The sequence below is a fragment of the Erinaceus europaeus genome, chromosome 8, assembly GCF_950295315.1.
Source record: "Erinaceus europaeus chromosome 8, mEriEur2.1, whole genome shotgun sequence".
NCBI classification, from domain to species: Eukaryota; Metazoa; Chordata; class Mammalia; order Eulipotyphla; family Erinaceidae; genus Erinaceus; species Erinaceus europaeus.
The window spans coordinates 107447392-107460608 of NC_080169.1; the positions used below are offsets into that span (position 1 = coordinate 107447392).

General features: G+C 42.9%; 1 protein-coding gene across 1 annotated transcript; it reads left to right on the plus strand.

Moving 5' to 3' along the window:
* The first annotated feature begins 10643 nt into the window (after window positions 1-10643).
* STMP1 (short transmembrane mitochondrial protein 1) lies at window positions 10644-12380 on the plus strand. The gene is made up of 2 exons (XM_007537002.3): window positions 10644-10712; window positions 11842-12380. The coding sequence occupies exons 1-2, from the start codon at window positions 10644-10646 to the stop codon at window positions 11914-11916; spliced, it is 144 nt and encodes a 47-aa protein (XP_007537064.1). The 3' UTR covers window positions 11917-12380.
* Window positions 12381-13217: the final 837 nt, after the last annotated feature.

A 13217-nucleotide genomic window follows, 5' to 3' on the forward strand; every position in this document is an offset into this window, starting at 1 on the left:
GACATAGAAAAAAAAAATTCTCCTCCAGGTTTTCATCTGCGACTTGTCATCATATCCCAGAATATAAAGAGGTCAGACTCCTGGCTTGAAACCCTAGCTCCATTAATTTTAAGGTACTTTCTAGGTTCTCTGTGCTTGTGACCACACCCTGTTTTTGCCGTGAGAATTAAAAGTTCACCTCAGAGGGGGAGATGATGGGTAGAGTTTTGGAAGGAATGGGACAGTCCCAAGTTTTGGAGCCCTCTGAGGTTTCCTGTGGCTGTCATTTTCTGGAGCACTATTTGAAAACCATGGCTGATATATTCCTCCCATCATTCCTTCCTCCCTTGGATTACAATAATTGCTCATCATCCCCAGGTCAGAAACTGGCTCTTGTGGTCCTGTTGCTTTTTTACTTCTCCCTTTACTGTACTAGCCATAAGAAACTTTTGAAAAAAGAAGGAAGACAGCTTTTGAAGCAAAGCCTGATAGGATAGACCCTGTGGGGACTTTGTGTTCTCTGCCTGTTGTGTTTGGTGTTGAGGTCTCTCAGCTCTGGAAGTGGCAGTGTTTGGTGATATCAGCACATTATCGTAGACACGGGGTTATTATTATTTTTAATTATTTATTTAAGAAAGGAGACATTAACAAGACCATAGGATAGGAGGGGTACAACTCCACACAGTTCCCACCACCCAATCTCCATATCCCATCCCCTCCCTTGATAGCTTTCCCATTCTTTATCCCTCTGGGAGTATGGACCCAAGGTCATTGTGGGTTGCAGAAGGTGGAAGGTCTGGCTTCTGTAATTGCTTCCCTGCTGAATATGGTCCTTGGCAGGTCAATCCATACTCCCAGTCTGCCTCTCTCTTTCCATAGTAGGGTGGGTCACTGGGGAAGCGGAGCTCCAGGGCACATTGGTAGGGTCCAGGGAAGTCTGGTTGGCATCATGCTGGCATCTGGAACCTGGTGGCTGAAAAGAGAGTTAACATACAAATTGTTAAAGCCAAACAAATCGTTGAACAATTATGGACCTAAAGGCTGGAATAGTGCAGATGAAGTGTTGGGGGTTATTCACTGCAGACTCTTGTGTACTTCTGCTTTCAGGTATATATTTTGCACTAGTTTATGGATACGTGTGAGCATATGCTCTATCTCAGGGAACCTGGTCTATATCTAGGTTTTGGGACTTTGTTAGGAAGTAGGGTTTGCTGTATAATACACAGCATCTTGTATATAGCGGTACCACCGGTTGCTTCTGTTCTCCCTTGTCTAGGCTTTTGAGAGTCAACATATCAAAGACTCAGCCTATGTATTAAAAAGACTCAGTCTGTGTTTTAAAAAGTTTGAGGCATACAATGAATTTTTCCCCTCTCATATTAATTAAATAGTGATCTATATGACTACACTTCAAAGTTAACCCAGTCATGGGGTTATTTTTAAGGCAGAATCTTGGTGCTGCGTGAAGGTGACTGTGTCTGGGTGTCGGCCGTTCCTGGGCGAAGGGAATCCGAGTTATCTTGGTGCAGCAGTTGAGAGAAATGGTCCTATCTCATCACCCCTGTGTGAGTTGGTTGGCTTTCTCTCTCTCTCTCCCCTCCTCCCTCCACCCATTTAAACATTTTTTAACTCTCCTCTGAATGTTTTTTGAAAGTTGAGTCTTGAAAGCTGCTCTTCTCCAAACTCATGCCTAACTTCTTTCTTTGTTTCTCAGTCCCCGCTTTCTTTTCTTTAGATTTATTCATTTATTTTACCAGAGCACTGCTCAACTCTGGCTTAGGTATTGCCGTAAGGCATCAAGTCCTCCGTTCTCACCTTTTGAAAATGTTTCCCTTTATATTCCTACTGCCAGGTTAATTGAGCAGGATTTTTTTTTTTTTTAACTCCACCCTTTTGACTCCACTAGCCTATCTGATGCAGAAATGTAGGTTCTAAGTTGGGAGAATTGTTTGAGTCTCTAATTCAACTAGTGTGCTTATGCTTTGGCCTCCACTACTGAGAGACATGTTCATCACAGCAGGCTCACAGAACTAACCCTCGGGTAATCCTTTCACTTTGTGTTCCTGTCCTTTTAGAAGTTAACGAACAATCCAATCCACCTAAAACCCTTTCCATTTTTGAAGAGCACTATATCCACCCCTGTTGCCAACGGTTCCGTCCAGTTCATGAGACTGTAAGAAAACACATACGAAAGAATTAAAAGTTTATTTGGCTAGAGAAACCAATATACTCTGGAAAATCCTTCTCCCCAAGGTGACAGAGAAACTGAGAAGTTTTCCAACCAGAAGGAAAGTGATGTGTGTGCACAGTTATTATTATATGTCTCCTGGTTTGTGTCTTCTGTTCAGAATAGTTTAAAGTTCCAGAAAAACTTAGAAGCGGCTGGCTAGAAATGTGGGTCCGAAGATGATATCCGACTGGTCTTCCTTCTAGGCCCAGACATCTTTGCCTGCTCCATCCATTCTTCATGATTTCAGGTTCTTCTGGTCACCCTTCTCGGATTAGTCTCACTTCTGAAGCCCTCCCAATATAGTCTCTCCAGTCATAGAGGAATGAGACTGCTGCTTCTACTTCTATAAATAATTCCCGTGTGCCCTTGGTTCTGTCCTCCTTTGCGGCTGCCAGTGTGACCACTCAGGACTAATTGTCTTGTTCCCATGCTCGGAAACTGTTAGTGCCTGCCCCCTACATCTTTCACATTCAGTTGTAACCGCTTTCACTTGATTTTCCGGCTCCATTTTCCTTTCCCTCTGCCTTTCAGAGTATCCTGTGTTCCATAGGCAGCTTCATACCAACTCGTCCACTTTCTTTCATGGAGTTCCCTTTATCCTCCACAGCTTCCCAGCCACTCCTGATGGCCCAGTTCCCATGACAGTTTAACACTGTTGTGACCCATCTTCCTACTGAGCTAGGTCCTACAAGTCTCTCATCAGTTTCCTGTTACCTACTCAGTCTTACACCTTGTTAAACTTAATTCTAGGCATACCTTACTTAGCAGGTGGCATCCTTTACAGAATCGTCTTTTCAAATTAGTTGTTGGTGAAGAGATGGCAGTTGTGTCGGTGCCTGTGTTTTACAGGTCCTGATGTCTGAGCCATTTCCCTGGCTGTCTTTCTTACAGCTTCAGTAATTTGTAGATTCACTTGTAAGTGAATCAATGAAGGCAGTCATCGCGAGTGAAGGCAAAAATGATATTTTTTGGCACTTCTCCAGCTTTACTTCACTCACTCACTCTAGGACTCCTAGAAGTAGTGAGTATAAGTATCCTACTTGTTTCTGCTTTCTGTGGCAATACTCAGATTTTTTTTTTCCTTCCAACAGAGCACTGCTTGGCTTTGGCTATGGTGGTTCTGGGGATTGAATCTGGGACCCCAGGCATTAAAGTCTGCCTCTCAGGTTTTTTTTTTTAAAGCATGTTAGTGTTTCTTTTATTATCTAACAGATTATTTTTTTTCTCTAATTTTAAAATTATCTTTATTTATTGGCTAGAGAGAGAGAGAAAGTGAGAAGGAAGTGGGAGGTAGATAGATAGATAGATAGATAGAGACCTGCAGCACTGCCACACCGCTCACAAAGCTTTCCCCTACAGGTGGGGTCTGGAGGCTTGAACCCAGGTCCTTGCACATTATGATATGTGCACCCAATCAGGTGCACAGTACCCAGCCCACAGGTTGAGTAAGTATCTAGTTTATAAGAGTTGTGTGATGGAGCGAGAGCTCATTTCCAGGCATGCAGCCCAGGTTTGAGCCCCAAGATCACGTGGGAGAGTGGAGGAAGCTCTTGTGCTGGTGTCTCTGTTTCTGCCTCGCTTTTCTTTCTCTGAATGAGAAAGTGACCCAGAGTGGTGAAATCATGTATTCCCAAGACCCCAATTCAACCTCCCCCCCAAAAAGAAAAGTTTTATTATGATTGTCAGTTGAATTTTCTTACACTTCTCCTCACCTGGTGAGTTTATGACTTACCCTCCAGTGTATTAATATGAACTACACTCAACTGCTAAAATAAAGCACCTCATCATTTGGTGACATGGCATCTTTAAGTATTTTAGTCTTGTCTTTATAGAATAGATGGTAAGTTCCAAGGGAGACACAACGTGCTTTACGGGCAGACTTCTCAAGCGCTTGGCTCTCAGTAACGTATAGTTGATGTTGTTTGATTAGGTATTCGTCTCTTGCTTGATTGCTACTCCAGGATAGTCGTAAGATTGGAATATTTGAGTCACCTTCTTTGGGAACATTAAACCAGTTTTACCTGTTGTACCTCTTCCTGAATGCTGTTGGCTTTTTCATAAATGTCCCTACTCAGCTTATTGGTCTTACTGGAAAATCCCCCCCCCCCCAGGAAAGTTATTAAATATTAGGCCAACTTAAATCTTAAAGACATGCTTCTCTGGGGCCGGATGGTGGCACACCTGATTGAGCACACACATTACAGTGCACAAGGACCCAGGTCCCCACCTGCAGGGGGTTGCTTCACAAGAGGTGAAGCAGGTCTGCAGGTGTCTCTTTGTCTCTCTCCCTCTTTATTTTCCCCTTCCCTCTTGATTTCTGTCTATATCAAATAAATAAAGATAACAAAATAACAATTTTTTTTTTTGGTGTCTATTGCTGGGGCTCGGTGCCTGCACTATGAACCCACTACTCCTGGAGGCTATTTTTCCCCCTTTTGTTGCCCATGTTGTTTATCATTGTTGTCATTATTATTATTGTTGTTGTTGTTATTGCTGTCATTGGACAGAGCAGAGAGAAATGGAGAGAGGAGGGGAAGAGAGAGGGGAAGAGAAAGACACCTGCAGACCTGCTTCACCTCTTATGAAGTGACCCCCCCACAGGTGGGTAGGGGTGGGGCTCGAACCCGGATCCTTACGCCAGTACTTGGGCTTTGCGCCATCTGTGCCCTAACCCACTGCGCTACCCCCCCCCCCCAATTTTTTAAAGTGTGCTTCTCTGTAGTAGAAGGGATATAGGTTATACCCTTAGATTTTTTTTTTTCCTCCAGCGTTATTTCTGGGGCTTGGTGCCCACTGCTCCTGGAGGCTATTTTTTTCCCCCTTTGTTGCCCTTGTTTTATCGTTGTTGTGGTTATTATTTTTGTTGTTATCGATGTCATTGTTGTCAGATAGGACAGAGAGAAATGGAGAGGGGGTGGAAGACAGAGACGGGAGAGAAAGATAGACACCTGCAGACCTGCTTCACCACTTGTGACGTGACTCCCCTGCAGGTGGGGAGCCCCAGATTTTTGTTTCATTGTACACATGTGGGTCTTTTTTTTTTTTTTTTCTATTGGAACACATTTGGCAAGGCCCTCAACACCAGGTGTTTTTATTTAATTTATTACATATGAGAAAGAGTTTCAGGTGTTGATGGGCAGAGAATGAGAGAGGCAGAACAGGACTACTTAAGTATAGGCAATGCTGGTGATGGAACGTGGAGCCTCAGATATGTGTTTGAACTATTTGCCTAGCTAGGCCCCCCCGCCCACACACACACACCTGGTTTTGTTTATCAGCGCACTGCTCAACTCTGGTTTATGGTGGTGGTAGGGATTTGAACCTGGGGCTTTTGAGACTCAGGCATGAGAGTCTCTGCATAACCAGGTGTTAAGTGTTTTGTTGCCTTTGTTGTTTTTATTGTTATAGTTATTTTTGTTGTTATTCATGTTGTCGTTGTTGGATAGGACAGAGAAACGGAGACAAGAGGGGAGAGAAAGATAGACACCTGCAGACCTGTTTCACTGTTTGTGAAATGACTCCCCTGCAGGTGGGGAGCCGGGGGCTCAAACCCAGATCCTCATGCTGGTCCTTGTGCTTTGCACCATTATGTGCTTAACCCGCTGCGCTACTGCCCGACTCCTCCCCCCCTTTTTTAAAGGTTTCTTCATTTATTTTCTGAAAGAGAGAGGAGGATAGAAAGGCCAGAGCAGCACTCTGTCATATGGGGTGTTGGGGATCCACCTCAGGGCCTCAGGCTGCGAGTCCAGAACTCGCCTCCCATGCCACCTTGTCGGCTGCCATAAAGCACTTTTAAAAAGTATTTTTATCTTTACTTATTTATTGGATAGAGACAGCCAGAAATTGAGAGGGAAGGGGGTGATAGAGAGGGAGAGAGACAGACATCTGCTGCCCTGCTTCACCACTTGAAAAGCTTTCCTCCTGCAGGTGGTGAAGACTGGGGGCTTGAACCTGGGACCTTGTGCATTTTAACATGTGCGTACGTTCAACCAGGTGAGCCACCACCCTGCCAGGAGCAAAGCATTTTTTGTGTATCCGTTTGAGTGCCTAGTGGAGGGTATTTGCTAGCTGAAGTAGGATTATTTTTTAGATGTCTTTTTTTTTTTTAAATTATTTTTTAAAATATTTATTTTATTTATTCCCTTTTGTTGCCCTTGTTGTTTTATTGTTGTAGTTATTATTGTTGTCATTGTTGGATAGGACAGAGAAATGGAGAGAGGAGGGGAAGACAGAGAGGAGGAGAGAAAGATCGACACCTGCTTCACCGCCTGTGAAGCCACTCCCCTGCAGGTGGGGAGCCGGGGGTTCGAACCAGGATCCTTATGCCGGTCCTTGTGCTTTGCGCCACCTGCACTTAGCCCGCTGCGCTACAGCCCGACTCCCTTTTTAGATGTCTTAAGCTCTTGTCAGTAAATATAAAATGCCTGGGTTCTTTGTCATAACTTCGGTTTGAGTGTGTACTTTGCCAAAATGTAACTTGGTGAGTCATAGTTCAGATTCATTTGTAATGGCATTTGTAATAGTACTACATTTGTAGTGGTCACTCTGCCAGGAGCTGTCTCCAGATAACATAGAAAGCCATTTTATCTTTATTTTAGCTTTATTTGCTGAGTTCTGATTGTAGGAGTTAGCAGCAAGCAGATTAATGAGAAGGAGTCAGGCTGCTTTGAATTGGCTGGCTGCTTTGAATTGGCTGGCTGCTTCTGTTTGGTGATTGAGTGCTTTTTTAATGTTGTGACTAACCTGTTCATATGTTCATACACAGAAAAGAGACATCCGAGTGGGAGTGATGTCTCACTTCATTCTGGTTTTGATTTACATTTTCTTTTTCCTTTTTTTTTTTTTTTTGCCTCCTGCCCCTGATTCACATTTTTTTTAATGATTAGTAATGTTGCGCATTCTTTCCATTTGCTTGTTGGCCGTTTATTGTATATCTGTGGAGAAATGTCCAAAAATCCTTTATTTACTTTAAAATGAGCTTACTTATCTCTTTACCCTTTTGTTATAAGACTTCTTCACATGTTCTGGGTAGAAGTCTATCATTTTTTAAGCTTTTAAAAATATTTATTTACTTATTGGATAGAGATAGAGAAATCGAGAGGGGGAGGGGGAGCTAGAGAGGGAGGGAGAAAGAGAGAGACAAAGACCTGTAGCACTGCTCCACCACTTGGGAAGTTTGCCTCCAGGTCTAAGTCTCTTATCAGATACAGAGTTTGCAAATATGTATTCTGTGTACTACCTTTTCGATTTATTCTTCGTTTAAAGAATGTTTATTTTAGTAATGAAAGGACGGGGAGACAGAACCCGAGTATCATCCTCGCACATGAGATGCAGGATATCAAGTGCACCACCTCCTGGGCCACACCTTTTTGTTTCCTTGATGGTATTCTTTGAAACACAGGCATTTTTAATTTTGGTGAAGTCTAGTTTACTTTTCTTTTTGTCTTTTGTTGTCACTTGTGCTTTTTGTATCATGGCTAAGAAACCATTCCCTAACCCATGGTCAAAAATATTTATTCCAGTGTTTTCTTCTGAGAGTTTTAGCCCTTGATCCACTTTGATTAATTAATTAAATATGAGTGGGGGGGTTCAGGCGATAACGCAGCGGGTTAAGCGCAAAGCGCAAGAACTGGCGTAAGGATCCTGGTTCAAGCCCCCGGCTCCCCACCTGCAGGGGACTCACTTAACAGGCGGTGAAGCAGGTCTGTAAGTATCTGTCTTTCTCCCTCTCTGTCTTCCCCTCCTCGCTCCATTTCTCTCTGTCCTATCCAACAACGAATGACATAATCAACAACAATAATAACCACAACAAGGCTACAACAACAAGGGCAACAAAAGGGTGAAAAATGTCCTCCAGGAGCAGTGGATTCATGGTGCAGGCACTGAGCCCCAGCAATAACCCTGGTGGCAAAAAATATATATATGAATTAGGGGATCACATTTATTTATTTGTTTTTGCATGTGGCTCTCCGGTTTCAATGTCATTTCTTTAAAAAGCTTCTCTTTCCCATCAGATAGCTTTGACCCTTGTTGAAAATCACTTGGCCATAAGTGTAAGGATTTTTTTTTTTTCCTCAGAGCACTGCTCATCTCTGGTTTATAGGTATATAGTGTTTCAGGGAATTGAACCTGGGTCTTTGGAGCCTTAGGCATGAGAGTTTTTTTGCATAACTATTATGCTTTCTACCCCCACTGAAATAAAGATTTTTCTTTCTGAACTCTTCATTCTATTTATTTGCTCTCCATTGATTTTATTTATTTACTCATTTATTTATTTATTACCAGAACGCTGTTCACTTCTGACTATTGTGGTGCCAGGGATGAACCTAGGACTTTGGAACGGCAGGCATGAGCTCCTTCCTGTCTCCCCTGCTCTATTTACTTTTAAATATTTCATTGTGGTGAGAGAGACATACAGAAGGAGTTAGAAAGGAGGTAGGGGAGACTGGGAGAGACCAGAGCACTGCTCAACTCTGGCTTATTTATGGTGGTTCTGGGGATTGAATTTGGGACCTCAGAGCCTCAGGTATGAAAGTCCTTTGCATAATTGTTATGCTGTCTCCTCTGCCCTCCACTGATTTTTTTTTTAAGAATAAAAAAGAATGGATCCATGTTTGCATGGTGTCTCTTGTGCTACTGCAGCAGTCTGGGCCTTCTCTGTTCAGGCTTTTTGAGCAGAGCTGTGGTGGAGTAGCCTCTGGTAAACTTGTGCATCCTGCTCTGTGGGGACATTCAGCTTGAATCTGAATGGCCTACTGATGAGGTTTCTGGGCCTGAAAGGAGTTAAGCCTTGACCTGCAGAGAGCTTTCAGACTCATTAAAAACCTTGTGTAACTTGGCTTCAGTCTACTTTCTCGGGCCATTTTTTAGATTACAGTTTAAGTGTTTTGGATTTCTCATTCATCTAGATTTTTTTTCCCTATCCCATGAGCAACATGTAAATACTTTTCTGACTTTGCATATTTCCTCCCAACATTTCTCTTAATGTGCAACATGTGTTTTGTGTCTCATTCACTTTTTACTATTCCATTGGCACTGGGTGGCGTTCTGAAACTGGAATTAGTTGTGACATGTCCACATACCTGTGGTTTTTGTCCTGTTTGGTGTTTCTAAATAAATACCTACTTTTTTTTTTTTTTAATGTGGCCTGATACCTGTTGAGATTACTAGGACAAAGGCACCTTAGATAATGCTTTTTTTTTTTTTTTTAAATTTTGAGTATACGTGGTAAGATACAGGCATATTAGAATGTTGGAGGAATATCGTGTAATATGGCTTGGCAAACTCAAGTCAGCCAGGTTCCAACAAGGTCAAGAGTCTTGCTAGAAATACACAATATACTGGCTCTGGTTTAACTTTTTAGCTCCATGCTCTATTTGGTGTTGGAATGAACATTTCAGTTAAAGTAATTTTCTTTTAAACAAGCCTAATTTTCTCCCTGGAGTTGAAAAACCTCTGTCTACATAGTTTTAAGCCATGAAGTAGGAGAAAATAATTTTCCTCTTGGTACCACTTTTATTAAAAAAAAAAAAAAAAAGTATTTCACAAGACATGTCTGATTAATCTAGTGGCCAGGAGAGTGGCTTATGATTGGGCACTAGATAGCCTCTTTAATGCTTTTTAATTTGCTGGTGCCGCCAGTTCAGTTCACATCATGCCTTTGGTGTCTAAAGCTCAGTGAGCTTAAGCTTACTTAGGACCCATCTGTATCCTGCTCCTCCAGATGCAAGACTGATGGCAAAACCCGCCACTTTGTGTTAAGAGTGACTGTGATGAAGAAAATGATAGGAGGGTAGATGTCAGTGTGAATTTGTGAAATTAGACATGGATTATCATTAAAATGGGGCTTGGGCGATAGCACATCGGGTTAAATGCATGTGGCGCAAAGCACAAGGACCATCGTAAGAATCCCTGTTCGAGCCCCAGGCTCTCCACCTGCAGAGGAGTTGCTTCACAGGCAGTGAAGCAGGTCTGCAGGTGTCTGTCTTTCTATCCCCCTGCCTTCCAGTCCTTTCTCCATTTCTCTCTGTCCTATCCAACAACAGCAACAACAAAAAAGATTATCATTAAAATGTAAAGTGAATTACCTCCACCCCCTCCAACTTATAGCTCCCCCCCCCCCCCAGCTTTTAGCTTTTAACAAAAAAGATCTGAACTTTGGCTTGTGTTTGTAGAGTTAATAATGAAGTATTTACGGGGATTCTCAAGGCACAAAGGGAATTAGGTTTTTCCAGTGTGTTCATTCACTTCTCTCATATGCATTTTCACCTTTTGGGAGAACTGTTTATTTTATAGAGAAGATGTACCTCACACTGCACACCACCCCCTACTGGACACTGGGGTCTTCTAAGTGTCCTGGGCTCCTTGGGAGCTTGTTGTCTATATATTAATAGTTTGGTGTGGTATCAGAACTCGGCACCCAGGGTAACTCTTCATGTTCTATTTTCAGCTTGGATTTACCTTGGGCAACGTGGTTGGAATGTATCTGGCTCAAAACTATGATGTAAGTAACCCTGTTTTTGTCCTCCTTGATTCTGTGCAACTAATATGTGGTGATTGTGTTGTGCTGGGTTAAGATGTGCCTTCCAGGATAAAAGAGATTCACAGGTGTGAGGGAAAGGACCTGAATTTTGCCCCCACCCTCCCCCCCAAAAGAATGCACTGTTTGAAAAATAATAGAGCTTCTGCCTTCCATATTGCCACAGAGGGCAAAACCCCCCACTAGTTCAGTTGGTCTCATGATGATCCTGAGTTGTGTCTGTTAAGCCCAGCATAAGACACAGTTAGATTTTATATTCCTGTGGAAAAGCTGATGATAAGAGAAGAATTAAAGGTTATTAGAGCAATCCTTTCAGTCCTCCCTCCCCCGTATGTCAGAGAATTTTGGTGATGGGTCTGTGTAGGGGGATAGGTTGACAGAGGCAGAGCTTTGTGAAGTGGGAGTTCGAGAGCTTCGCTCAGTAGATGAGCAGACTGTAAGCCGGTGGCACAGCCGCCCATAAATGGGGAGACAAGGAAGGGAAATAGGGACTTTTAATTTGTTTTGTCGTGAAGCTTTTACTATCATGTAAGAAATCCCTTTTGTCATCTTCACTTGAATCATAAGATTCTCTAGGTATGGAGCTTTCTTAATTCATCTCACATTTATAACTTCTAGTTGGCACTGGATTGAGGGGCTCCATGGGTATATAAAAAGTATAAGTCAGAGTCTGGCTTTTGGTGGAGGGGAGGGGAAAGAGGGGTAAGGTAAAACTTCCAAACTCTTAAGCATTTATGAAGCTAGAAATGCCACTCTCTGGCAAATCTCTCTCTTTTATTATCATTATTTATTGGATAGAGATAGCCAGACATTGAGAGGGGAGGGAAAGAGAGAGAGGAAGAAAGAGAGCTACCTTGCTGCACTTGCAAAGCTTTTCCCCTGCAGGTGGGGACTAGGAGCTTGAACCCAGGTCCTTGCGCACTGTAGTGTGTACGTTTAACCAAGCGTGCCGCCACCTGGCCCCTAGCAAATCTCTTTCAGGGGGAAAAAACCTTGTACAACTATTTATCTTTGGCAACAGAGACAGAGAAGTCAGAGTACTGGTTAGGTATGTGTAAAACTGTAACAGTCTTTTTTTCTTTTTCTTTCACAGATACCAAGCCTGGCTAAAAAAATTGAAGACATTAAAAAGGACTTGGAAGCCAAGAAGAAGCCCCCCAGTTCCTGAGGCTGACACCTGCTTACTCTGGACATGCTGAGTCCACTGCACTCGAGGACCTCCATTACTCTCTGAACAGAAAGCTTTCATTTTAACCCCTAGTCTCAGTGATTTCCTCTTTTGCTAGACTGTGTTACCTTAGAGCAAAGATGGGGCCACAAATTCAAAACAGCTCTGACTTTTCTGCTTATCTCCCCCCTTCCTACCCTCCTGCCAGCCCCTTGGAAGATTCCGAGACTGGAATTTTGGTGCTAGATTAGTAAAGGTGACCTTTCACGGTAGTTGCTCCCTTCTTCCAAAGAATTTCTATCGCCTTTTTTTGAAAAGAAAAAAATTGATGAGTTTTGTATGTATTGCTCTCCGGGTATAAGTAATGCTGATTTCACAGTTTACCAATAATAATGGGTTTTTCAACATTTGGTACTAAATTATGTTGTTTTCCAGTAGTGAAAATTAAAATTGAAGAGCCTGTTTCTGATGAATTATCAACTTCTTTTATACTATTGTCAGACAGCTCCCTTGTTGCTGATGTGCTTAACAAGGGTCGATTTGCTATTCATTAGCTGAGAAACTGGATTCAGAGGATCCTGTGAGGAACAGGGGAGTTTGAAAATGATCGTCCTCAGTGAAATCCACAGTCTAATATGTATGGTTTTCTTGAGTGATATATTTGATTCCCACCCCCCCCATAACACTCCCCCCCCCCCCCCCCCCCCCGCCCCAGCACTGCTTAGTTAGCTCTGGCTTATGGTGGTGCTGGGGACTAAATTCAGGACCTTTGGTGCCTCAGGCATGAAAGTCTTTGCGTAACCATTATGCTATCTTCCTAGCCTGAAATCATTTCCTTTAAGGAACTGTAGATGCATTTGACATTGGGTGATGGGTTAATGACAAGTTTAAGTTTTAATAAGCCTCCCAGTATCCCCACTTAAACAGTGCATCTGGATGATGCCTTTATAGTGACTCTCCTAAGATGCCTGGCTCAAATGGATAGTGAAATTAATATTCAGCAATCTGCCTCTCTTTCCAGCTCATACTTTGTGTTATAGCCAGAAATTACCCTTGCGGTTTGTCAAATGTGTGGTCAGTTTCTTTTCTTTTTTTTTTAAGGCAATTCACCGCTCCAAGTCTTGTTCAGTCCTATGTAGAGAGAGGACGAGACTGCACGGCACTGCCCTTTGCCTGGTGCAGCAGTTTTCCCTGAGCTGTGCCTGGGGCTCAGACCTGAGCCGAGCAGATGGCCAGGCTGGAGCCCTGCCCTCACCAGTGAGCTCTCTCACCTGCCCTTTTTCAGATCATAATTTAAAAAA